Source organism: Antechinus flavipes, chromosome 1 (genome assembly GCF_016432865.1).
Source record: "Antechinus flavipes isolate AdamAnt ecotype Samford, QLD, Australia chromosome 1, AdamAnt_v2, whole genome shotgun sequence".
Lineage (NCBI taxonomy): Eukaryota > Metazoa > Chordata > Mammalia > Dasyuromorphia > Dasyuridae > Antechinus > Antechinus flavipes.
Window position 1 is genome coordinate 158,980,210 of NC_067398.1, and position 25,125 is coordinate 159,005,334.

The following is a 25,125-nucleotide window of genomic DNA, read 5'->3' on the forward strand; positions in this document are numbered from 1 at the left end:
TTGAACTCTCTCATACAATATTCTTTCTGATTTAGTGCACTGTCTCTCTACTAAACATAGAGTTGTTGTCTTTAAAAGAACAAAAAGTTCAGATTATTCTGATGGGTAAAAGCTATTTGGAAGTACCCCGGAATATATCACTTTGGTCGGAGGTGTTCTGCTAGTAGCAAAGATTCTCATGAAACCTTGTCTCTCAAGATGCCATAAAATCTTATAGCATCATATAGTCGGATGATATTTACAACATACTATGTAAATCTTAAAGTAGTAAATTGTTGTTGTTCAGTTGTTTCAGTATTATTTGCCTCTGTGACCCCAGGTTAGGTCTTTCTTGGCAAAGATACCAGAGTAGTTTGCTTTTTCCTTCTCCAGCTCATTTATACATGAGGCAATGGAGGCAAACAGGGTTAAGTGACCTGCCTAGGATGACACGGCTATTAAGTGTCTGAGGCTAGGTTTGAATTCACAAAAATGAATTTTCTTGATTCTAGAACTGGCCCTTCCTCCACTATGCCCCTTAGTTGACTGCAAAACACTAAATAAATATTAGCTAGCTGGAAAAAAGGGAGAAAATATGGTCTATCATTGTGTAAATCTTGTTGGGTAGAAAACCAGTTAAATCCCAGGGAAAGAAGGCTCCCTTGCTATTTCTTTAGTTTAAGCCAGTAGGATGTTGAGTAACTTTTGGCTAAGTGTGAGTCACCTCCAAAAGTGTGTTAATTTGAGACACAATAATTGGTGGTTGCATATCTCTACTATATAGCCCAAAATGCAGGATATTATCTGTTTTTCAGTTATTTAAACAATGAATTAGGAAGATGATAACTTAAAATTTTCCAACAACAAATTGGATTAAATCAAAAACAGATGAAATTCCTCCCTCTTTCCCTGGTTCCCCCTTTCTTCAGCATTCTAATTTACCAGATGGTAAGCTTTGTGGCAAAAAGATCATTTTCCAAATGTTACTGGGCTTTGCCCTCTCTATTTGCATAACCATGATATATGAAATAAATGAAATCATCAGACAGTTCCTTTTGTTGAAACTGGAACTATTCACATGTTATAATGAAAAAAAAAAAATAAAACAACCACAGAGTGTGTCTAGGTCACCAAGTGATATGAAAGTTACTATTAGAATGGAAAAGGCATAAGGAAGGAAGAATTCTTATCATTTTTTTCTTTCTAAAAATCAAAATGACTCTTACCCAAAAGACAAGGTGAACCAAACTGCTGTCAGTTTCAGTGTATTCTCTTTAACCGGATAGTTAAAACATCTCATAAAAGTTAACCAGATCTGTGAAATATTAGAAAGTTAGTTTCTCTAACACAATAGTTCAGCAAAACCCGAGATGAATAAAACTTAAGTGATATGCTTAGATGGGAAGACTGTAGGTCTGGAAAAATTGGACTCTCCTTGATCCTCTTTAATTAAAGTAAAAGGGAAAAGGTTCCCAGATCAGGAAACTAGATCATAATGAGTTTTCATGCTGTCAGTATTGAGACTGTGGTTTCTTCCTTAGATATCCAAAAATTACAACCTATCCCAAATCATTGCTAAAAGATTTGCCTTATATATGAAGTAACTGAGGTGAAAAGAGGAGTAATGGCTCCTTCTGGGTCACATAAGTAAAACCTAGCAGAATGGAACTTTGAATCAAGACCCTCCAATTACCTGAAACTATTTCTGGAATCAGGTGTAATGTACCAGCAGGATGTAAGCCCTTGAGAGTTACTGCTATATCTATTTATTACTATTCTTTTTTCTTTTAGGATTGGGGCTTATGGTTTTATTGCTGTGGGAAACTTCTTTTAAGGAAATTCCCTCATTTCGTACATGAGGAAAACTGAGGCAAACAGAGTTAAGTGACTTAGCCATAGTTATCCAGTTAGTAAGTGTTTGAGGTCAGATTTGACTTAGATCTTATAGATCAATAACTCATTTTTAATTTATAATCTTAGAGAGTATTAATCCCATAATGCTGAGAAAGACAAACATCCCAGATGAGGTTCATTACTTACTCCGTACAATTCTGTGCGGATTCGAACAAAACATCTCTTGTACCAGGTCCCTGTGTCACTCTCAATTTCAATCAATTCATCGATCTGCTTTGGAGTTTTGATTCTGTTCACCTGTAAAGAGCAGTAGAACAGAAAGGGCTCATACTTTTTTCTTTTCGGTTTAGCTTACAGATGTTAAATTTTATATGAATTTCATAATCTATGGACATCTAGGACCACCTAGAAATAAATATGCAAATCAAAACTACCTGAGAAGCAGGAAGTAGAACAGAGATTAAGTTTGTTGACCTGGAGGAGTGAAGAGCCAAATTCATCAGCTATATAGCACTGATGGTTCCATTTTGTGGTCAAGGGAAAGAACAACTGATAAGACTAATGGACTTGAGAATGCTTGGAACATATTGGATTGGGTAAGATATGCAGGATAAAGCTCTTAACAAAAAAATTGGAAACAGTTAATGTTCATGTATCATTTTAATATTTGCAAAATGCTTTACATATGTTATCTCATGGTATCCTCACAACCATCCCATGAGGTAAGATTACCATTTAAAAAATTTTAACATTCTTTTTTTTTTAAATTTGAGTTCCAAATCCTTTCTCCTAGCCCTTGGTTCTTATTACTTCACTTTGCATCATAGTTCATAAGGTTCTTATATGTTTTTTCCTGACGCCACCTCCCTTTTTAAAAAAAAATTTCAAAGTTTGTTTTTCCTAGTCATTTCTTATAATGCAAGTACTCCATTACAATCATGTACTACAACTTGTTCAGCCATTTTTCAGTTGATAAGTATCCCCTCAATTTCTAATCCTTTTCCACCACAAAGGAAGTTGCTGTAAATATTTGTGTATGTATAGGTTCTGTTTTTTACCTTTGACTTCTCTGGGATATAGACCTAGTAGTGATATTGCTGTATCAAAAGATGCATGCAGTTTTATAGCCTTTTGGTCATAGTTCCAAATAGCTGTCCAGAATAGTTGGACAAATTCACCAGTGGTTTATCAGTGTGTACATATTTTTCTTCATCTTCTCCAGCATTTATCATTTCTGATAGGTGTGATATAATATCTCAGTGTTGTTTTAATGTGCATTTCTCTAATGAGTAGTGATTTAGAGCAGTTTTTCATGTGACTAGATAGTTTGGATTTTTTTCTTCTGAAAACTGCCTGTTTATATTATTTGGTCATTTATCAATTGAAATGGCTCTCATTTTTATAAATTTGACCCGATTCTATACTCAGTATATTTCGGAAAATAGGTCTTTATCAGAGAAACTTGCTGTAAATTTTTTTTTTTTTTGATATTGCTTCATTGTCAGTGGTACTTTTAAGCAAAATGTAGTTTCCAAGATGATCTCCTTTAATTAGATCTATTTTTTTATTTTGTTTTGTCTGAGATGAGGATTGCTACCCTTGCCTTTTTTTTTTTTTAAACTGAGGTAAGTGACTTGCCCAGGGTCACACAGCTAGGAAGTGTTAAGTATCTGAGGCCACATTTGAACTCAGGTCCTCTTGACTTCTGGGCAAGTGCTCTATCCACTGTGCCATCTAGCTGCCCTGCACCCTTGCCTTTCTTTACTTCAAATGAAACATTTTAGATTTTGTTCCAGCCTTTTATTTTAACTCTTTATGTATTTCTCATAAACAACATATTATCGGATTCTGATTTTTAATTCATTTTTGTGTCTATTTCTGTTTAATGGGTGAGCTCACCTCATTCTCATTCACAATTAAAATTACTGTATGTTTCCATCCATCCTATTTTCTTCTGTTTCTTCCACTCTTTTTATTTTGTTCCTCCTCAAAAATCTATTTTGTAGCTAACTACTATCTCTCTGAATCCACCCTTAAAAAAAATCATCCCTCCCCCCCATCTTTAGCATCTTTTCCATCTATTTCCCTATTGGGTAAGTTATATTTCTATACACAATTGAATGTTTATACATATATTCTTCTCTTTTTGAACCAATTCCAATCAGAGTGAAATTCAAGCACTGCTCCACTCTCTATTTCCCCCTCTATTGTAAAAGTTTCTCTTTGTGTGCCTCTTTCATGTGAGAAAATTTCCCTTGTTTTATCTCTTCCTTCCCCTTTTCCCAATATATCCATCTTTCTCATCCCTTCATTTTTTTTTAGAGATCATTCCAATATATCAATTTACATCTATGTCCATTCAAACTGCCTTAATAATGATAAAGTTCTTAGGAGTTAAATATATCATAGTCTCATATTGGAATGTACATAATTTAACTCTATGAAGTTACTAAGTCCTTATTACCATCCTTTCATTTTACCTTTTGGACTTCTTTTGAGTCTTGTATTTGAGTGTAAAATTTTCTGTTCTACTCTAGTCTTTTATGAGGAATGCTCAAAAGCTTTCTATTTCATTAAATATTCATTTCTCCCTACTCGGTTTTGCTGAGTAGATGATTCTTAGTTGTAATTCTTGTTTCTTTGCCTTCTGGAATATTGTATTCCAAGCCCTCTGCTTCTTTAAGGTAGAAGTCTCTAAATCTTGTGTGACTCTGACTATGGCTATACATATTTGAAGTGCTTCTTTCTGACTGCTTGAAGTATTTTCTCTTTGATTTGGGAGTTCTTGAATTTGACTATAATATTCCTGGGAGTTTTCATTTTGGGATCTCATTCAGGAGATGATTCTTTCAATTTCTATTTTACCTTCTGAGTTATTTTTAAAGTTAGTTTCTAAGTTATCAGAGCAGTTTTCCTTGATAATTTCTTGAAAGGTGAGGTCTGTGCTCTTTCTTTGATCATGGCTTTCAAATCATCCAATAATTCTCCTCAATCTATTTTCCAGGTAATTATTTTTTTCCAATGAGATATTTCACATTTTCTTCTATTTTTCATTCTTTTGACCTTGTTTTATTGTTCCTTAATGTTTTATAGAGTCATTAACTTTCACTTGGCCAATTATAATTTTTAAAGAATCTTCAGTGAGAGCATTTTCATTTCCATTTGGCCAATTCTGCTTTTTAAGGAGTTCTTCTCTTCAGAGAGTTTTTATACTCTGTTTAATATTTGACCAATTTTTTTTAAGCTGTTATTCTCTCCTTATTTTTTGTCTCTTTTACCAAGCCTTTCTCTTTTCATAATTTTCTTGAATCATTTCTTTTCCTATTTTTCCTTCTATCACTCTTATCTCTTTAACTCATCCAGACATTGTTGTTGAACTTGAGTCCAACTTGAGGATTTTTCTTTGAGGATTTTTTGGTAGCTGTTTTCATATTATTGTCTTTTTCTGGTTAATGCTTTAGTCTTTCCTTCCACTGTAGCAACTTTTTATGGTCAAATTCTCTTTTGTTGTTGTTTGCTCATTTTCCCAGTCTATTTCTTGAATCTGAACTTTATGTTAAAGTTGGGCTCCGCTCATCTAGAAGGGAGAAAGCTTCAAGCCTTTTTGCACTGATATTTTTAAAGCTTGCTGTAAGTGTATGTAAGTTTTTGGTATTTCCAAGGTGATTTTATCCTGGGAAAGCTATTGTCCCTGTTCTCCTGGTCTGCATTATGGTCTTTATCCAGAAAGGACCTGTTGGCCCCTACAGCTTCTGCAGCTGCTGTGGCTGCTATTGTTGCTGCCATATGTGCTATATGCTGCCATATGACTCTACCTAGTGTCATAGACTCTTTCTGCAAACCCCAATCTTTTGTGCATCTGTCTCTCCAAAATTCGATCAGAGGTGTTATTTTAAAGTTATTTGGAATGCAATATTGGGAAAGTTGAGTTGAGTGATTGCCTTTAATCTGCCATTTTGGATCTGCCCCAGTTCCTATTATAAAGATAAGGAAATTGATTCCAGAGATTAGGTGATTGATGCAGTGTCTGAGGGGGGTTTGAAACCAGATCATCCTGACTCCAAGCCACTGTATGACAACTTAGAAATATATCCAAACTGCCCTTTAGCAAACATCCCCCAAAGCATCCATTATTGAACAAACAGACAAGGTTGCTGGATCTAGCTTATAATGCATTAAGTAATATCCAGGATGTCTTTTCCTCCCTGGGTCTGATTTAGTTGCTGGACTAAAGCATTAAAATGTTTTTTGGTGCTTTTTTCACCAATTTTCTATTATTGGAATGATTCTATTAAAAGACAAGCACTATGAATGTCGACCAAATTGTAATGGGTAGAGATGCTCAACTGAATTAGTTTTATCAGAAAATGCCAACTCTAATCCTCTTAAATTATTTTTCAAACCAATCTGAGATTATTTTGAGAACGAAGACCATTGAACTAATCATTTTACTTAGTTGGTAGGGAAAGGAACAAGGGCATGGGTAAATCCCCATTTTCAATTTGGAGACTGAAAAATGGAGGCTGAGTTTTTTTCCTGGGCAAAATGCTGTATCACAATGTCTAGGCTTTGCAGATGATAGATTTGTATAAATAAGACATGAATTTGGGGTAGATGAATAGAAAATTTGCTCCCATCCCCAGCCCCAGCTTACCTTTTCCAGGAAGCCCAGAATAGGAATATACTCATTCAGGAACAAGCTTAGCAAGAACAGATATTGGAAATCTTGGAAATTGCCTCTTTACGTATATTCTGTATGTATTTCCCTATCTTGGAAGTTGCCTCTTTACATATATTCTGTATGTATTTTCCTTTCCCCACCATGGGTGATTCCTATTTCTGCTCATTTTCTTTGCTGCTGATATATGTGTGTGTGCATGCATATATATTTTTATATATATGCATACACACATATATGTATACAAATATATACATATATATGCATTTTAAATATATGTATATGTATAAGTATATTTAAATTTGTAGAGGAGTGCCCCTTATATTTTCAGAAAGGTTATTATATAGCAAATCTCACTGTGCAACTTTATTCAGTTTCTTTATTTTCAACTAATTTCCTAGCTTATTAGGAGAATGTTTGTGGGGTTTACAAACTATTGTTTTGAGTAGTTATGGACCTATAGGGTACTGTGAGCCCAATATAACTTTTTAAATAAATCTCACATTTGAAAGGAGGATGCCATAACTTCTCTGCACAAAGTGAAACTGTCCTATCTTCCATTGCCAATCAGAATTGGCCTGTCCCAAGTTCCATTCCAATCTTAGGTAATAAACAAAGAATAGATATTTGCCATTTTAACAGGCTTCTCAAAATGATATTTTTAACCCAATTCAGTTAATGATGAATTCTGAGAATTAAAAGGACTGTGGTAGACAAGATATTATGAGGCAGGTAGACCTTTTGGCAGTTATTAAATATGGGCAGTTACTTTCTCTGACATCAGGAGGATCCAGCTCTATACTTAGACATACCATTTCTAAGTAAAATATAGAACTTGCATTTGCAAGCATAGTATTATGTATGAGATATATATATATTTATATAAAATATTATATGTAATGAATATGATATTCATTAAGTTCCAAGCTTTTATGCAGTAAAATTCAATTTGTAGATTCATGTAGATCTAGCTCCATAGATGTTAGATCTGAAATGTTGCTTAGAGATTATCAATTAGACTCCCTTTATTTTACAGATAAGGAAACTGAGGCCCAATGACTTGGCTAAGGTCACACTGGGAATAAGTAGCAGAGTCTAGATTCAAACCTCTTACTGCAAATCTAATGCCACTGAATTTTGTGGCTTTCCCATTCTTTCTACTCTGATAGGTCTTCCAAGCCAAAAAGATCCAATGTGTGGTCCCAGTGAAAGACTGTCTATTATTCAAAGAGCATCCTAACTGTACAGTACTTACTCTCACTAGTGGGTTGGTTACTGGGTGATACATTTTTGGCCATGACATACTCATGAACCATGCACAATTACAAAATGGCATTGAGTCCTGTGTGACTTGATTCTATTCCCTATACTAGGGAAGTGGTAGAAAATAGGGGAGGGGATAACCATCACAGTTATAAGACCATCTATAGATGTTAATTGTATTGTTGTTATACTAAAAATAAAATCTTTATCCAGTGACCAATAAGCTGGTGCACTCTGAGATCAATTCAACCACAATTTCATACACACACACACACACACACACACACACACACACACACACATATATATATGTATATATATATTTTTTTGCTGAGGCAGTTGGGGTTAAGTGACTTGCCCAGGGTCACAAAGCTAGGAAGTGTTAAGTGTCTGAGGCTAGATTTTACTCAGATCCTCCTGACTTCAGGGCTGGTGCTCCATCCACTGCACCACTTAGCTGCCCCTCATTGATATTTTTACTGTTAAAAAAACTAGAAGCAAGGGAAGTATGAGAGGTGCATTGCTCAAAATGTTAACTTATGAAAGGGCACAGATTTTGCGGGATGAGAAGGTATGGTACAGTTTTTCATTTGCATTGATGGAATAGCAATAAGATTTCAGTTTTATTTAAATGTGCTTTGTAATTTGTTTCCCAGATCAACTCGTGGTTGTGATTTGTCACACAGGTAGGAACTGTTAAGTATCTGAATCTGGATTGGAACTCAGGTCCTCTTGACTTCAGGGCCAGTGCTCATTCCACTGTGCCATCTAGGTGCCCCCTGCTCTAGCTTCAGCAGCGTTCTTCTTTTCTTGTGCTTACATGGTCATAGATAATGAGCTAGAATAAAGATTACAGGTCCAGTCTAATTCCCCTATTTTACAGATGACAAACTTCATCCCAGAAGTAGTAAGGGGCAAAGCTAAGATTCAAACTCAGATCCTGTCATTCCAAATTCTGCACCCTTTCCATTGTACCGCACTATACTCAACTCTGAAATGACATGGGAATAGATCAGGCCTACTCAGAAAGGAGAAGGAAAAACATTAAAGATTTATTACTGAGTGACTGTAAAGGACCTGAGGCCTGGGGTAGGGAAGGAGAAATAACTGAAGATCTATACTTACAGTGAAGACTTTCTCAGGCTGGCCACGTGCTCTCATATTAGTATCGTGGATTTGCTTCAAAATCATCCAGGCTTCATCATGTTTCCCAACCTAGGAATTTCAAGCATATGAGTAAAATATACATATTATTGCTAATTATCTAATCTTATTGAATTTGACCCATTATTCTAATCTGCCAGAATCTTCCTTCCCTATTCCCCAAATCAATCAATCAATATTTATTAATCCACAAGACAATCTAACTTGAACCAGGGCATCTGGGAGGTTGATTCCTCAAAAGGTTTTGGGATAACTGCTCTATAGGAATCTTTTAAAGTTATCTTAGCATCATTGAATAAATTCCAATTATAGAGTGCTGGAAAAGCACCATGAAAATTGCCTAGACTACTTTGAGGGAATATACTTATATTTTGGGGAGGTGCTATATGACTTTACAAATATCTCATTTGATCCTCACAACAACTCTGAAGGATATTGTTATAATCCTCCTTTTACAGTTGAGGAAAATGAGGCAAAGTGACTAGCCAAGAGTAATCTAGCTCATAGTGTCTGAGATCATATTTTTATTTTTATTCTTTAATAACTTTTTATTGACAGAACCCATGCCAGGGTAATTTTTTACAACATTCTCCCTTGCACTCACTTCTGTTGCAATTTTTCCCCTCCCTCCCTCCCTCCACCCCCTCCTCCAGATGGCAAGTAGTCCTATACATGTTAAATATGTGAGATCATATTTAAAGTCAGATCTCACCACAGAGTTCCAGCACTCTTTCTTTTTTTTTTTTCATTTTTTTTATTAGTATAGCATTTTATTTACAAGATATATGCATAGGTAATTTTTTTAGCATGGACAATTGCAAATCCTTTTGTTCCAACTTTTTCCCTCCTTCTCCTCCCCACTTCCTCCAGATGGCAGGTTGACCAATACATGTTAAATATGTTAAAGTATAAGTTAAATACAATATAAGTATACATGTCCAAACAGTTATTTTGCTGTACAAAAAGAATTGGACTCTGAAATAGTGTACAATTAGCCTGTGTAGGAAATCAAAAATGCAGGAGGACAAAAATAGAGGGATTGGGAATTCTATGTAGTGGTTCATAGTCATCTCCCAGAGTTCTTTCTCTGGGTGTAGTCCAGCACCCTTTCTATGGGTTGCCTTGCTGGGAAAATAATTTCTAATGAGTGGAATCTGAGATAATGACATGTAAATAGTAGTATCAGATTTAGGCCTTGAAGGACAAGAAGGATTTCAAAACAGAAGGGGAGCACTCAAGGGAGAGGACATAGTATAAATGAAGTCACAGGGTCAGAAAAGTGGCTAATGTGTGTCAGAATCTGAAGTATATGGGAAAGTAAAAGAGGGAGACCAGTTGGAAAATTAGAGTGGTCTAAGGTTGTAAAAAGCCTTGAAAATATGAGGTTAATGAATTTAGACTTTATTGGGCACGCAATATAAAATTAACAAAATGTTTCTAGCTCATAAGTGATATGATCAGGTAAGTACATAAGGAATATTATTTTGAATACATGAAAAGTGAATTGGATAGAGTGGGTACCAGTTAGGAGGCTATTATAGCTGATGAGGTGGGTGGTAATGAGTGGAGCCAATGATAATAGATATGCGGGATATATTTGAGAGATGTTTCAGAGATAGACTTGCCAGAACTTAATAATTAGACATGGGAGATGAAGATGAGGGGATAGTCAAGATAACAGATTTTAAACATTGGTGATAGGATAAGTATGGTGCCATAGATAAATAGGGAAGTCAAAAGGAGTGAAAGCTGAAAAGTTCCTGTATTGGACATGTTGAGTGTTAGGTGCTACAAGAACTCTAGGTGAAAATGTCTAGTAATCAGTTAGAAATGTAGGCCTGGGAAAGAAGTATTTGATCTTCACAACAATCTTGTGAAGTAGGTGAAATTATTATCTCCATCTTACAAATATGGAAACTAAGGCTGGAAAAGGTAAAATAACTTGCCCAGAGTCAAAAGTAAGTACCCAAGTAAGATTTGAATCTAGTTTTTCCTGGCTCCAAGTCTGCATTATATCCTTGGTACCATTAAAACAATAAAAGTTTACAAGGTGCTTTATACACATCTCAGAACAACATAACAATTCTACGAATGAGAACTATCGATTTTTTACATATGAGTAAACTGAGGCTCAGGCATATTAAATGACTTTTTTTGTCACATAGCTAGTGTGAATTTCCCAAATTGAAGTCCAATGTTCCTTATCAGTAATACTGATGCTTAAGGTTTGGTCATGTTTGTGTGAGGGGTGGAAAATGGAGTGGAGATATAAGTTCTGGGAGGGGAGTAGGCTGAACTGTGAGGCCTGTGGTCAATTGGATAGGTGACAAGAATATTGGTGAATATTGATGAGAATGGTGGCAGGCTGTATGTAAAAGATGGAGTAGGAGATAAAGGGAAAATTTTGAGTTAGAGAAGGGGAGGTTGCGAGAAATATTCAGGGTTATATAGGGAAGGTAAAAGAGTGACCTAGAGATGAGTTCATGCAATCATCTAATTACATGAAATTAAAAGGAGGAAAGATTGTGAAGGATAATAACAGAGAAAGAAACATATATATGTGTATATATATATATATATACACACACACAAATATATATATAATATAATACAATACAATATAATATATAACATATATATTACATAACATACATTATGTAATATATATGTTATATATTATGTTGTATTGTATTATATATATTATATAATATAATATATAATAATATATATAATATAATAGGGAGGTGATAGGCTCAAGATACAGAATGAGGTATATGAAAATCTGTTTTCTTTGACTATGCATATTTGTTATAAAAGTGAGGAATTGGAGGCAGGTAGGTAGTGCAGTGGATAGAACACCAGCCTTGAAATTACGAGGACCTGAGTTCAAATCTAACTTCAGACACTTAACACTTCCTAGCTGTGTGACCCTGGGCAAGTCACTTAACCCCAATTGCCTCCCCCACCCTCCACCCCAAAAAAAGTGAGGAATTGGAAGTAGAGTGATTATTCCTCCTGGCTCTGAAGTTCAGGATAAATGGGAAGAAGAGTAGTCTCCTTTGGAGAGAATGGAAAGGGGAATATGGTACTCAAAGAGAAGCTTGTTAAAATGTAAGCTCCTAGAGCGCAGGGACTGGATCATTTTTCTCTTTTTATTGCCATTGTCTAGCATAGCACCTAGCATATAATAGTGTTTTTTAAAATAAGAAATATAATTTTTTTTTATATTTTATTTTCCGAAATACATGCAAAGGTAGTTTTCAACATTCACTTTTGCAAAACCTTGTGTTCCAGATTTTTCTCCCTTTCTTCCCCCTTCCCCTCCCGGAGATTGTTTGATCCCAAACAATCCAATACAGGCTAAATATGTGCAATTCTCTAAACATATTTCCATATAATAAGTGTTTTAAAATGCTAGTTTTGAATAGAGCTTGAGTTCCAAAGTACATAGCAGAAGGGAAATAAAAGACTGGTGTATCTAGATAGAATGAGAGATGGGAAAGAAATAGGAGCCATTTAGGCTGATAAAACTTAGTGATAGACATCATGTAGTTCTACAAGTTGGAAGGAATACACAGGAGAGATATATTTGCCTGAGCAAAGTGGGAAAGAGCAAAGAAATCAAATATAACTAGGCTTTCATTGATGGACTTGGGAACCTATAGATAAACACTCCCAATTTTTAACAAACCAACATAAAAGTAAATTTTGGGACTATAGTTGATTCAAGAGTTAGTTGAAGACTGAATCTATTTCTTCATATTGACTACAATTCAACATATTCAGTAATAATAGCAGCCAGAAACAACAATGATGTTTTACCTCCAACAAGAACCTCGGGCTTTCCGGCATGAAAGTGAGGGCCACCACAGAGGAGACACAAGGGAGAGCACAGACAATCACGAAGACCCGCCAGCTGTGAAACTGATAGGCAGAACCCATGCTAAAGCTCCATCCTGCAAAGGAAGAAAGGCAAAGGTGAGGAGTCACACTCTTTTCCCTTGGCTCGCTGGAAGCCATCTGCACAGGGAAAGAAGGGATGTGTGGTCAAAGCTCTATCAGGTGCTGAGCATTTTTTGGGAGCAGAGTCAAGTGCATCCCGATGTATACCATGTGCTCATCAAAGTCAGAACTGATGATCCGCTTTGTCATTATTCACAGCGGCCCACTCCCAAGTTTACCCACAGAGATTGGTCAGGAGTGGGCACAGCACAAATAAAGAAAGCTCTGTCTGAGTGGAAATCTAGTGGTTGGGAATCAGTACTTATATCCTAAAGGCAAATATGAATTAAATTGGCTTTTTTCCTTAATTATGTATATTCTGCATTTTTTTTCCTGCTAAGCAAATATATACACACACATATAAATTAGATAGGTAGGTAGGATCTATTATCTATAATTTTTTTATTTTAATATAAACTTATATAATGAGATTTACAAAGAGAAATTTCTTCAGAACACAAAGGGAAATCATTGTTGTTGAGTTGTATCTGACTTTCTGTGACCCCATTTAGGATTTTCTGAGTTAAGATAATGGAATGGTTTGGCATTTTCTTCTACAGCTCATCTTACAGTCAAAGAAACTGAGGCAAACAGGATTAAGTGACTTGCCCAGGGTCATAAAGCTAATAAAAACATGAGGGATCGAGAATTCAGGTCTTTTTGACTTCAGGTCCACTTAACTGCCCATTAGTTGGGTAAGCTATCTGAGAAAATGATAAAAGCAATATTAAGACAAGGTTCTACATGAAAATTAAAGAGGTATACCACTTCTAACTGGAAGCTTGGAGGAGCTTTATAGAGACATGAATGAGGCTAGATCTTAATTAAAGACATGCTTGACATTTAGATATCATTTTAACAATATCAACCAAATAATCCACATGCAATCTCCTAGTCATCTAACTAATAATTTTCAGTTTTATAGGAGCTAAGAGATATATTTGAAGTGCCATAACTTCCTCAAGGTTACCAAGTTAGAATTATAAATCAATTTTTTCCCTTGTAGTTTTACAGATGGTCTCAGTTGCAGTTATTCCAGATGGGAATTTATTGTTTAACAGCTGTCCAAACATCAATGGAATTATGATGTATTCATCTTGTAAAAACAAAGTTTTTATGAGAATCTATAATGTTTGGCTCAAGATACTGAAATCTAATGAATTCAGTTTCAAACCTTACAAATGAGTAACTGCTCTGAATGTTTTAAAAAGCAAAAATGTCAATATTCTCCAATTTCTAAAAACCAGAAAGAATCATAAGATGGGACATTGGGGTCTTATGGATAATTTTTTATGCTCATTTATATATAAGCCCAGAACACCAAAAGAAAAGAAAAAAAAGGGAGCTCCTTTAATTGGAAGAAATAAATAAAAAAAGTCTTGAATTTCTGAACTGAGAAAATCTGTCTTAAATTTCAGACTACAGTGGATTACCCAATCATTAATCAGGACGATTTGAAGTACAAGGAAGGAGATGGACAGAGAGGAAAGGTGAAGATAAAAGAAAAGAACATTGCTAAACAAACGCTGCTCTTCATCCTGTAAAAATAATGAGTTCACAAAGTCCAACAGGAGAATCTAGCAGCAAGGAAAGGAGAAAGGGAGCATTGTGTAATAGAGCAAAGGACCTGTTTGTAGTCTAAGATTTACAAATGGTTTAGAAAGTGATTTAAGTATCTCATCATTCATTCAAAATTTCCTGAGATTCCAAAGGGTTATTGAAACTATAATAAGATTAATGAATGGATACAATGATCCTAAAGAAGAAAAATATTTGTCCTCATGAAACTTTTAATGTAATTTAGAAAAGAAAAAGAGAAAAAAAAAAGCTCAAGGGAGATATCCATTCAAAGGAAAATACTATACTGAAATAAAATTAGGTATAGTAGGATCACAGGAATAAACTTATTCAACTTGAATTCAAGAAGCCCTAGGTATATAGTATTTGTGTCACTCTGGGGAAGTCACTTATTAACCTTTCAGGGTACTAGGCAATGTCCTATGATTGGGAATGTGGTAGGTGCCCATCAGCATTGGGAGAGGGTATTAACTCATCTGGGAGTTAATCTGTATCAAAGAAATCATAGGTCAACTTTTTATTGAGTTTGGGTACCCAGTAAAACTCTTCTCAAAGTTCCAGGATTGATTTGGCTAAGCAAAGAGGAAAGCAAGAAGGCAAAATGAGTCTCAGCATTGTGGTTATGGTCACAACAGCACTGAAGGAATTGGTTTCTAGGAACAATTGGGGGACTTGGAGTTATTGGAAAGATTAAATCTGAAGATGGTGCAGATTTGGGAAGTCTTCTGCAATTGCTGATCCCTTTCTTCCTGAAGGAGGTATCCTTATTGCCCTGCGGTTTAATCCTTCTCAGTCCCTCATCCGTCCCTTCTCACCCACTCTCAACCTCTTTTGCCACTAATGCAATGACTCTCAGCCTCTTGGTTAAGCACAACCATTTATTTAGAACGTACAGATATGACCTCTTGTCAGTAGCAAACAGAAACACAAAAATAATTGTATATATGTTAATTATTTGATTTATGTTTTGAAAAAGATAGTAATAAAAAACTTCCTCTACGTCTCTCAGAACACCTTCCTAATAAGGATAAGAGAAGTCATTTAATTAAGTAAACTTAAAAAAAATCAGAACTAGCTTTTCAGTGAAGACACAAAGAACCAGTTTCTCTTAAATGTAACTGCCCATCCTTGAGAGTGATGTTACTCTTCCAGTTCATTAAAAACACTTTGGCATAATTACTGAATTTGGGCCAATGTGCTTTTTGGTGATTATAGGTTAGAGCTTTGCAGCAAACTTAAATGATGGATAAAATAAGTGCTCAGCAAATCTTCTTGTCTTCTTTTAGGCTGTTAGCTTGGGTCCAATAATCTTAATTTAGTGTGTCTGAAAAATTCCAGAAGGTCTGAATTGATAGGATTGATAGAACTGATCATAGCTTAAAAAGCCAAGAAATCCTACAGTCTATCTGTAATGGCATCTGGAATCATTAGTAGTTTTCTACCTATACCTTTTTTTTTTTTGGTTAGGCTACAGAGAGACATGAATTTGATGCTTGCATTCAAATGAATTATAATTATTTTCATTTCAAGAATTTTATGATGTCCTTGTGTTAATTGGCGATGATAGTTTAGGTGTCATGAAACATGAGGTGGGAAAACCTTTCTTAGAAAATAAGAATCCTTTGTGTTAGGTCTCTGAAGGTCACAGCACACAACAAAGGGTTAATGAATGCTCTAGAATGGCTATTGAGATTAATGTTAGAGAGATCTTGAAAATTCACTGAGCACCTCTGATAAGATAGACCTTCCACCAAGCAGTATTCAGTACTTGAAGAGCTTTCCAAAACCTTTAATGTTCAGCTGGGTCATGAAGTAAAAGACAAAGAAGAAATGACTTTTTTTTTTAAAGGGAGCTTTTTATTACTATCCTTCTCAAGACATAAAGTCTCATAAAACTGAAATGCTATTTTTCTGGATTAAGACAAAGAAAAAGAAGGGACAGAGTGAGAAAGAAAAACTAAAGTCACCCAATATGCAGCTATTTTAGTGTCTTGCACAGTGTAAGTGTTTAATAAAGGCTTGCTGCTACAGCTAGTGATGAATACTTAGACTGTCAAACTATTACATTTTCTGAATGGCTAAGCATGCATTTGACAGATGGACAAGATGAAAATTACAAACACAGAGAAAGAGCAGGGCTATAACCAAGGTTATTCTTTGATATCAGCATGATACTTTTTTGTCTCCCCTTCTACTTTAGCACCACCCCCCCCAAAAAAAAAAGAGAGAGTAGGATGGTGCTGATGGATCATTCCTTTAAAGAAGATGGTTTGATTTCTCCTTTTTTATATAATTAAAATAATCATTAAAATGTCACTTCATATAATTCCTTTCTGAACTATGCATATTCAATGCAAGAAAAGACCTTTAATAAACTATTACAGAAAACAATCAGTCTTCAGTAATTGGCTTTACATTAATTAAAGAGTCAAATGGTGAAGGCTTTTTGTCAACTTACAGCCAGCTTCCATAGCTAAAGGAGAATTGTCCTTCACCTCTCTGATAGAGTCCTATTGTAGACAGCCAATGCAATGTAAAGATAAAAATATTAGATAAAGAGGCAGAAGTCTTGGGTACTGATTTCTGCTTTGACTCATTTTAGCCATGCAACTTTAGGTAAGACATTGAATCTAAACCTCAATCTTCTCTTCTGTATAATATTCATAATATTATACATAATATTCATTCTGCCCAAGTCATAGGATGGTTGTAATATCAGATGATCATCAGATAATGTATATGAAAATGCTTTAAAAACTCTAGAGAACAAGGAGAAATAAGAGGAGAAAGAGAAGGAGGAAAAGAAGGAGGAGAAGGAGAAGAAGAAGGAGAAGAAGAAAGAGAAGGAAGAGAAGGAGGAGGAGAAAAAAAAAGAGGAACAGGAGAATTAACATTTATGAAGTGTTTTAAGGGCTGCAATACATTGCACATAAGGTTTGCAATACACACATGTACATACATACACACAAATTCTCATTGGATAAGTGAGGAAGTAGGAGGAAGAGAAAGGTGGAGGGAAGAGAAAGAGAAAGACTCAAGAGGAGGAAGGAGGATCAAAGAGATGTGGGAAGTAAGTCAATGTAATGCTACTCAGTGCAGTAAAAGCCCATCTCTTTTATATCAATATTCTACCAGTGATAAGAAATGATTCTGAATAGGAAAAACCATGGTTTTGGAAGAAACAAAATTACAGATAATGCAAAAAGCAATGGAAAAATGTATGATGAGTCATAGTAGAATACAGTATTTACCTCTGAGGGCTATAGAAGAGGGAAATAATTGCTCTGATAAGAGTCAGCATTTATATAATTTCTACTATATGCTAGGCAAAATGCTAAGCACTTTATACTTTACATATATTATCTCATTTGATCCTCAGGACAATCCTGAGAAATGGATGTTATTTTATAGCTGAGGAAACTGAGGCAGATAGAGGTTAAGTGACTTGTCATGCAACTAATAAATGTTTAAGACTGAATTTGAACTCAGGTTTTCATGATTCCAGGCTATCTCTGTCTATTGTATCACCTAGCCGCTTCAACAATGAAGCAAATGGTATCATCAAGGACATATACAACCTGTAAAGAAGGTAGAATTGATCTTTGGGGAGAATGTGACATGAAAAATCTGTGGACTACATTGGCCCGTTGGAGATTTGCTCATATAATCACTCATTCATTTAGCATTTATTAAATAACTACTGTGTGCAGATAGCATTATACATAAAATAATGGTTCTTGTCTTTATGGAGTCATTTCTAGTAGAGACATTTCAAAAGTCTTAGGAAGGTCTCTACTATTTTGGGTGGATTTTGGAAGTCAAGAAAGGATTGCAATTTGCATCAGGGAAGATATAGCAATCACATTTACATGATATTCTCTTTTCTCACAACAGCCCTATGATGTATCCACATAAGAGAGATCATATATCTAGTTAATAATGTTTAATCTTGATAAAGTGTTTTCTTCATGACCATCTTTGTAGTAAAAGTTTTTGTAGAGGGGAATATTTGTTGTATAAACTGTTATTCAGACTGTATAAACTGTTGTATAAAAAGCATAGAGGAGGAAACTGAATCAATAGTTGTGACTTTTCATAGCTAGTAAGTGATGAAAGAAAGATTCAAAACCAAATTTTATGACCCTGATTGCTCCATTGATTACTCTGTCCACAGTACTAGCCTGCCTATATTATAGAAAAAAATAAGGGATTGTATAATTAAACAGTTTGGCTTCAATGATAAGAACTCTGAAGTCTTTTTCTAGCCCTACTGATAACTTTCTGGTGCCTCAAGTTTTTCAACTGAGCTGTCTCTGAGATTTGATTAGTTAAGGGGCTAAGACTCGATTGATTCATGAAGCTTTCCAGTCTATCTGGTCCATAAAAGTCCAGCTCAAGAGATGGTGATACCTCTTAGACATGGTGAATGTCATACTATTACCATACCATAAACAATCTGCTGACCAAATGCCTTTCCATGTTAATTCTGGATAACTGATTCTATATCCATGTTGAATATCCTTTCTATTCTATGGCAAAGTAAATGTATTCCCCAAGTATCTAATTTTTTTCCCTGTCCTGAAATATGAAGCATCGGACCTGAGACCCAACCTAGAACAATCAGAACAATTAATCAGTAAAAATTAATAATGGTGCCTATGAAACACCACAGCAACTTCCTTCCTTCCTTCCTTCCTTCCTTCCTTCCTTCCTTCCTTCCTTCCTTCCTTCCTTCCTTCCTTCCTTCCTTCCTTCCTTCCTTCCTTCCTTCCTTCCTTTTTTCCTTCCTTCCTTCTTTCCTTCCTTCCTTCCTTCCTTCTTTCTTTCTTCTTTCTTTCTTTCTTTCTTTCTTTCTTTCTTTCTTATGATCAGAGTTCTAAAGAAAAATCTTAAATGTCATATGAGAAAGTCTAAGGAAAGAAATCATTTCTCATGTATTGTTCTCATTCGTGAGACAATGGGTCAACCAAAATCCACTGTGGAAAATGAATACAGATATTTTTGTTGTTAATATACTCAAATAATCAACACATCTGAGGGAGTTAGAGAAATCAGAGGAACTTCTCTTTTTCTGTAGAAATAACAGCTTTTTCACTCAACACAATCATCAGTTTAAAATAGTTACAAATATTCAGCATCAAATATTAATCCCTGGTGAGAACTGAAACTGTAATACAGCCAGTTAGTCTGAGATATGGACAGGTCTTAACCAAATACAGCTGTATAATCTCTTTTGAAGATACCAGCAGGCTCCTTATGCCTTTTGCTTTTATTCACAGAATATATGGCAGTCATTTAAAAAGAGTGGTTATCTTTTTCCTTTTATGGTGGATTGAACCTTTGTAGGAAATTACAACAGAGAAGGAGACTTTGAAAACTTGGAGATAAGATGGGTGGAATTTTAGTTTGTAACCTATATTTAATGTTAATTCATTCTCTTTGTGATGGCTTAGTGTAGTGACCCCTGATGATCATGGTTCATGTATATCAATAGTAAGGTGCTAGAACCTACTTTAGTGGTTTCCAGGTCACATTTCCATACATAGTGTTTTAGCCTATGATAGCAATCCTATTTAAACTCTGTATTATAAAAAGAGCAGTTCTGGGAACCACATAAAAATATAAATTACTGCTGATTGTTGTGCAGAGCAGCCTAGATAGATTTACATAGTAGAGAATCTGTCTGATACAAGTAAACATGCCTTCATTAATGGTTCAATACAACCTGAATTCATAGCTCTGGGGGTGAAGACTAACTCTCAAACTGATTACACTAATCATCTATCAGTAGGAGAATAACAAAATAACAAGCAGTAATTTGAACTTTTCTTCTTTTTGATAAAAAAAATATTGCAGATATTTATTTCCCATTTCCACAGTTTCAGTAATTCCATTCTAAACATTGACAATGAGGGACAAACCAAGGAAACTGAACAAGTATATCTCAGCCTTCCAAGTTTTTTTTCTCATCTTGCCCATCAGCCCAAGAACATCTTCAATCTATAGTCTGGACAATCTGATTTTCTGGTCTCCTGAATGCTTTTGTAATTCAGAAAGTACATTGGCTTATTTTTTCTGGGTCATTTAGACATGAAATTTCTTCAACAAGTGGGACTGAAGATGAAAAGTGACTGATGGTAACCTTTCCTGGATTATTTATTACTTTCAGCATACAAGACATTCATCCAAGCATGAAGCTCCCAGTACCCCACTGACTAAAAAATGTTCAAATATTTGAAAAAAGCAGACAGTAAAAAGATGTGCACTTTAAATCTAAACTCCACTGGAAATTTCTTTTATATTCAAAGATACATAGGTTTTAGGGAATATCATATTTCTGGTATTATGGCAAGGTAGGATGTTCACAATATTTCTAGCCAGAAAAAAAATTATTTGGGGAATAGGAGTTCTCCATATCAATATATGTTACCAAAATATCACAGGATATGTGAGTTGTAATTGTAAAGCAGTTAGTCTGGTTACATAATCCATAACAAAAAAATCTTTTTCTTTAATTTATAGCAAAATATATAATTGTGTATTCTTACATATATGTACCTACTATATACTCATAGATATATATAAATACACATACACACATATATGTTAAAAACACAAGAACTAATTGTAGACTAATATTCAGTGGATAGAGAAATGAAGCTAATGTTAGGTTGACCTGAATTCAAATTCAATCTCAGATACTTGGGTGTGTGACTAGGCAAGTCATCCTTCTTGATTTCTCTATGGCATTTGGTATTTTTGATCATCTCTCTATCCTTTTTGTCTGCTTTCCTAGTTTTAAAATTCATGTTGTACCCACTAACTAAGTATAAAAATTCTTCAAGAATTTTTAATGCTTCATCTTCTCTTTTCTGTTCTGTATTATTTCATTTGGTTATATCCTCAGCTCTCATAGCTTCAGTTATTATATTTGTATAGATTAATCACAGATTTGTTGTTGTTTAGTCATTCATTCCATTATGCCTGATTCTTTATGAACCGATGAGCCATAGCACGTCAGTCCTGTCCATGGGTTTCCTTGGCAAAGGTGCTGGAATGGTTTGTCATTTCCTACTCCAGTGGATTAAGGACAATAAAGGCAAAAAAGACTTTCCAGGTGATCCAACTAATGTCTCAGGCCATGTTTGATCTCAGGTTTTTGTGACTCCAGAGCCAGTATTTTATTCATTGAGCCACCCAGCTGTTTCTCCACAAAGAACCAGCCTTAATATTTCTTCTGAGCTACAGTTACACAATATCATTTGTATTTTTGATACCTTGAACTATATGTCCTATAGGTATCACAAACCCAACATGTGCCAAACAGAATCCATCCTCTTTCCCCTCAAAATTCTTCCCTCTACCAAACTTCCCAGTTTCCAGGCTTGTAACTTCAATGCCAAACTTGACTCCTTACTCTTAGACATCCCACCTATCTAACTAGTTACTATGCTAAATCTTATCACTTTTACTTCTGTCTCATTCTCAACTCACATAGCCATCATTGCATGGACATTTCACATGAATATAACAGAAAAAAAGAGGATTATATTTGAAACTGGAGATATCTATTACATATATTTTGCTTCCATTTAAAAAAATATAATAAATTCAACCTATAGATCTCAAAACTATCCTGTTTGTGGTTTTCAAACAAAATTCTAACCTTTATTGTCTTGTCATTCCTAGATTTTTTTAAATAAAAAAGATATCTTAATCACAATGCATTATTTTTTTTTTATCAGGTTAAGATAATAAAAGTAAAGGTAGAGGTTGGGGAGAATATTCCAAAATGCAAACAACTGACTTTATCCTAAATGACTCATAGGTCTTTATTTTGACCAGCAGCTTTGTAGTAATTGTCCATTCTTCAGGTCAAAGTGAGTGAGAAGTAATCAACTAACTCACATCAAGAGGAATAGCAATCAAATGACTATAATCCACTTCTAAGATGGCCATATTTTCTCATTGGTTTTCTTTCACTTTGATTGTGCTCTTGGGTTCTGACCTGGATCTCCTTGCTAGTTCTCTGCAAAAGTTCTTAGGATACACTTGGAATTGGTTCACTGGAGGAGGTCAATTCTCCAGAATTCCCCAGGAGCATTTTCTCATTCCTTTTCCCAAACAGAAAATACTGACAAAAAACCCTCTCCACTGATAGCAGAACAATTTTGGTTTTTAGTAAAGGAGGGTGCAATTCAAATGCAAACACAACACCCTGGATTTTGTTTTTTAATATTAAGATGGAAACTCAGTTGGGAGTTATTCAGTTACAGGAGCAGATTTCTAAGGCTGGCCATCAAACATGCAGTATTTAGATTATCTGAAGCTCTACTCTAGATCCCATTTCAGGCATATTATTGGATGGAGTCCAAATCACTGCTACTCTTTCCTGATTTATGATACAGCAAGAAAGATACAAATGCTATTTCTCCTTGTTTTTTTTCTTTTCCCCTTAAAATGTCATACAACCACCCAGAGTTAAACTTCACCTTTGCTCTCTAGAAATACTGTCTCCTCCAGTCATTAATCTTGAAATTGGAAAGAATGTCCAAGTTGCTGCTGCTGTCAGTGGTAACAAGTGGTCTCATGGCATTCTGGGAATACTTTTCTTGGGCCAAGGCACCACAAAAACCAAACTCCAGAGGGATGGCGTCTGCTATGGTGACAGCATTTCCTCATTCAGCATCACCTCCTGAACTTAATTTATCAGAAATGCAGTTCCAAGCAACAGATCAGACCATAAATAGAAGGCAGAGTAGATTTCTGATAATTGTGCTAAAAGGAAGATATCTGGAGAGCCATTAATTGAAAGGTCACTTCTTAGCCCTAGAAAAGTGAACTGCATCTCTCTCTCTCTCTCTCTCTCTCTCTCTCTCTTTCTCTCTCTCTCTCTCTCTCTCTCTCTCTCTCTCTCTCTCTCTTTCTCTTTTTCTCTCTTTCTCTTTCTCTCTCTCTTTCAAACAGTGAATGCTTTAATGGAAAGATAATAATCACTACCTTTAAGGATAATTTAATTGAGACACAGAATAGGGAAAAGAGAACAAAAACTACACTGGCTGTAGAATCAGAGGATCTGCTTTAAATTCTGTCTTTGATTCTTATGATCTGGGTACCTATGAGTGAGTCACTTTATACTTATGGAATAGTCTTCAAATCTGTAAAATTAGGTAGTTGGTATAAACTCCCTTCCACTACCATATGTGGAATCTCTATGGGTGTGGGAGATGTAACTGAATCTTTTTCATTGATGCATTTAATGTGTACTCCATGAAAGGAAGTGATATTGTACTTAGTCATTTTTTTCTGTCATGTCTGACTCTTTTTGACCCCTTTGTCATTTTCTTATCAGAAATACTGAAGTGGTTTGCCATTTCCTTCTCCAGCTTATTTTACAGATGAAGAAACTGAGGCAAACAGCATTAAGTGACTTGCTCAGGATCAAATGGTAATAAGTGTCTGAGGCCTGATTTGAAATCAGGAAAATAAGTCTTCCTGACTCCAGGCCCATGGCTCTTTCACTGAGCTCCCTAACTACTCCTTTGTATCTCCAGCACGTTCAAAAGTACTTGACACATAGTAGGTGCTTAATAAATACAAACATTAAATGATTGCAGGTGGTAGTTGACTAACTAGTTGCATCAAAGCTACTAGAAGAAATGGACTTTAAAATAATGTCTCAAGGCTTTTCCCTGCTAACCCCAACCCCTCTTCTATTACCCCCTGTTGATTTTTTATGTGCAACAAATTCAAGAAGTAGCTTAAGTGGAAGATTAGGAATTATTGAATTAAAAATTAATAAATTTCTGGGGATATATCAAAAAGAATCTTCTTGTGCTAACCTTATATTGACACTTGAGGGCACTCTGGGAGCATTTGATACTTGTGATAGGGAACATGAGGGTCTGTGGTCAGCTTTAGTAAGATGCTTGAAGAGAAGGTGTTTTTTATTAGTTTTTATTCACTATCTATCTCTCTGTCTTTCTGTCTATCTCCCTCTCTAACTACTCAATCTTAACATGTTCCAAGGAAATAAAATTAGGATCATAAAATCATGGATTTAGAACTGGGAGAGACCTTAGGAACATTTTACAGGACTGTGGAACCTGGTTTCTTGAACTCACAGCATTTGAATGTTCCCAGCATGTCCATGTAGCCTGGATCTCACTTGAGCTTTGAGGTGGAGACTTTTCCAGGATGGCCTTATTAGGAATCCCTCTTCCCAGCCCAAGAAATATGAAACCTAGCACATGGGAAGATGAGGGTATCAGAAAAAGTATTGGGATAAAAGCTGGACAATGAAAATTGTCATTAAATTCTGGAAAAGGGAGAGGGGAGCATTGTATTTCTGAAGTTTTAAAAATAGGCCCAAGATCTGAGTGATAGTGGAAATAGTACAGATTTCTCAAACTCCTATCCTTCTATCTCTTCCTTTGCCTCAATCCTTCTATAACTATCTCTATCTTCACTGTAACAATGCCACATTTGCTGTTCTCTTAGTTTCTGGTCTCATTTTCCTCTTCACAATCTTGGCCCCATAGTTTTTATATATTATCTGCCACCCTTGACTCCTTTGTTCCTTTGTCATAAGTTCTGACAATCCTCAA

General features: G+C 35.3%; 1 protein-coding gene across 1 annotated transcript in view; it reads right to left on the bottom strand.

Moving 5' to 3' along the window:
* The window catches only part of SV2C (synaptic vesicle glycoprotein 2C), a 272,898-nt gene that overhangs the window by 44,263 nt on the left and 203,510 nt on the right, over positions 1-25,125 (bottom strand). Inside the window, exons 5-8 of the mRNA XM_051992047.1 lie at positions 12,761-12,894; positions 8,900-8,989; positions 2,020-2,130; positions 1,206-1,294 (exon numbers count right to left, since the gene is read on the bottom strand). Of these exons, the coding sequence (XP_051848007.1) occupies positions 1,206-1,294; positions 2,020-2,130; positions 8,900-8,989; positions 12,761-12,894 (424 nt within the window). The remainder of the gene's footprint in view (positions 1-1,205; positions 1,295-2,019; positions 2,131-8,899; positions 8,990-12,760; positions 12,895-25,125) is intronic.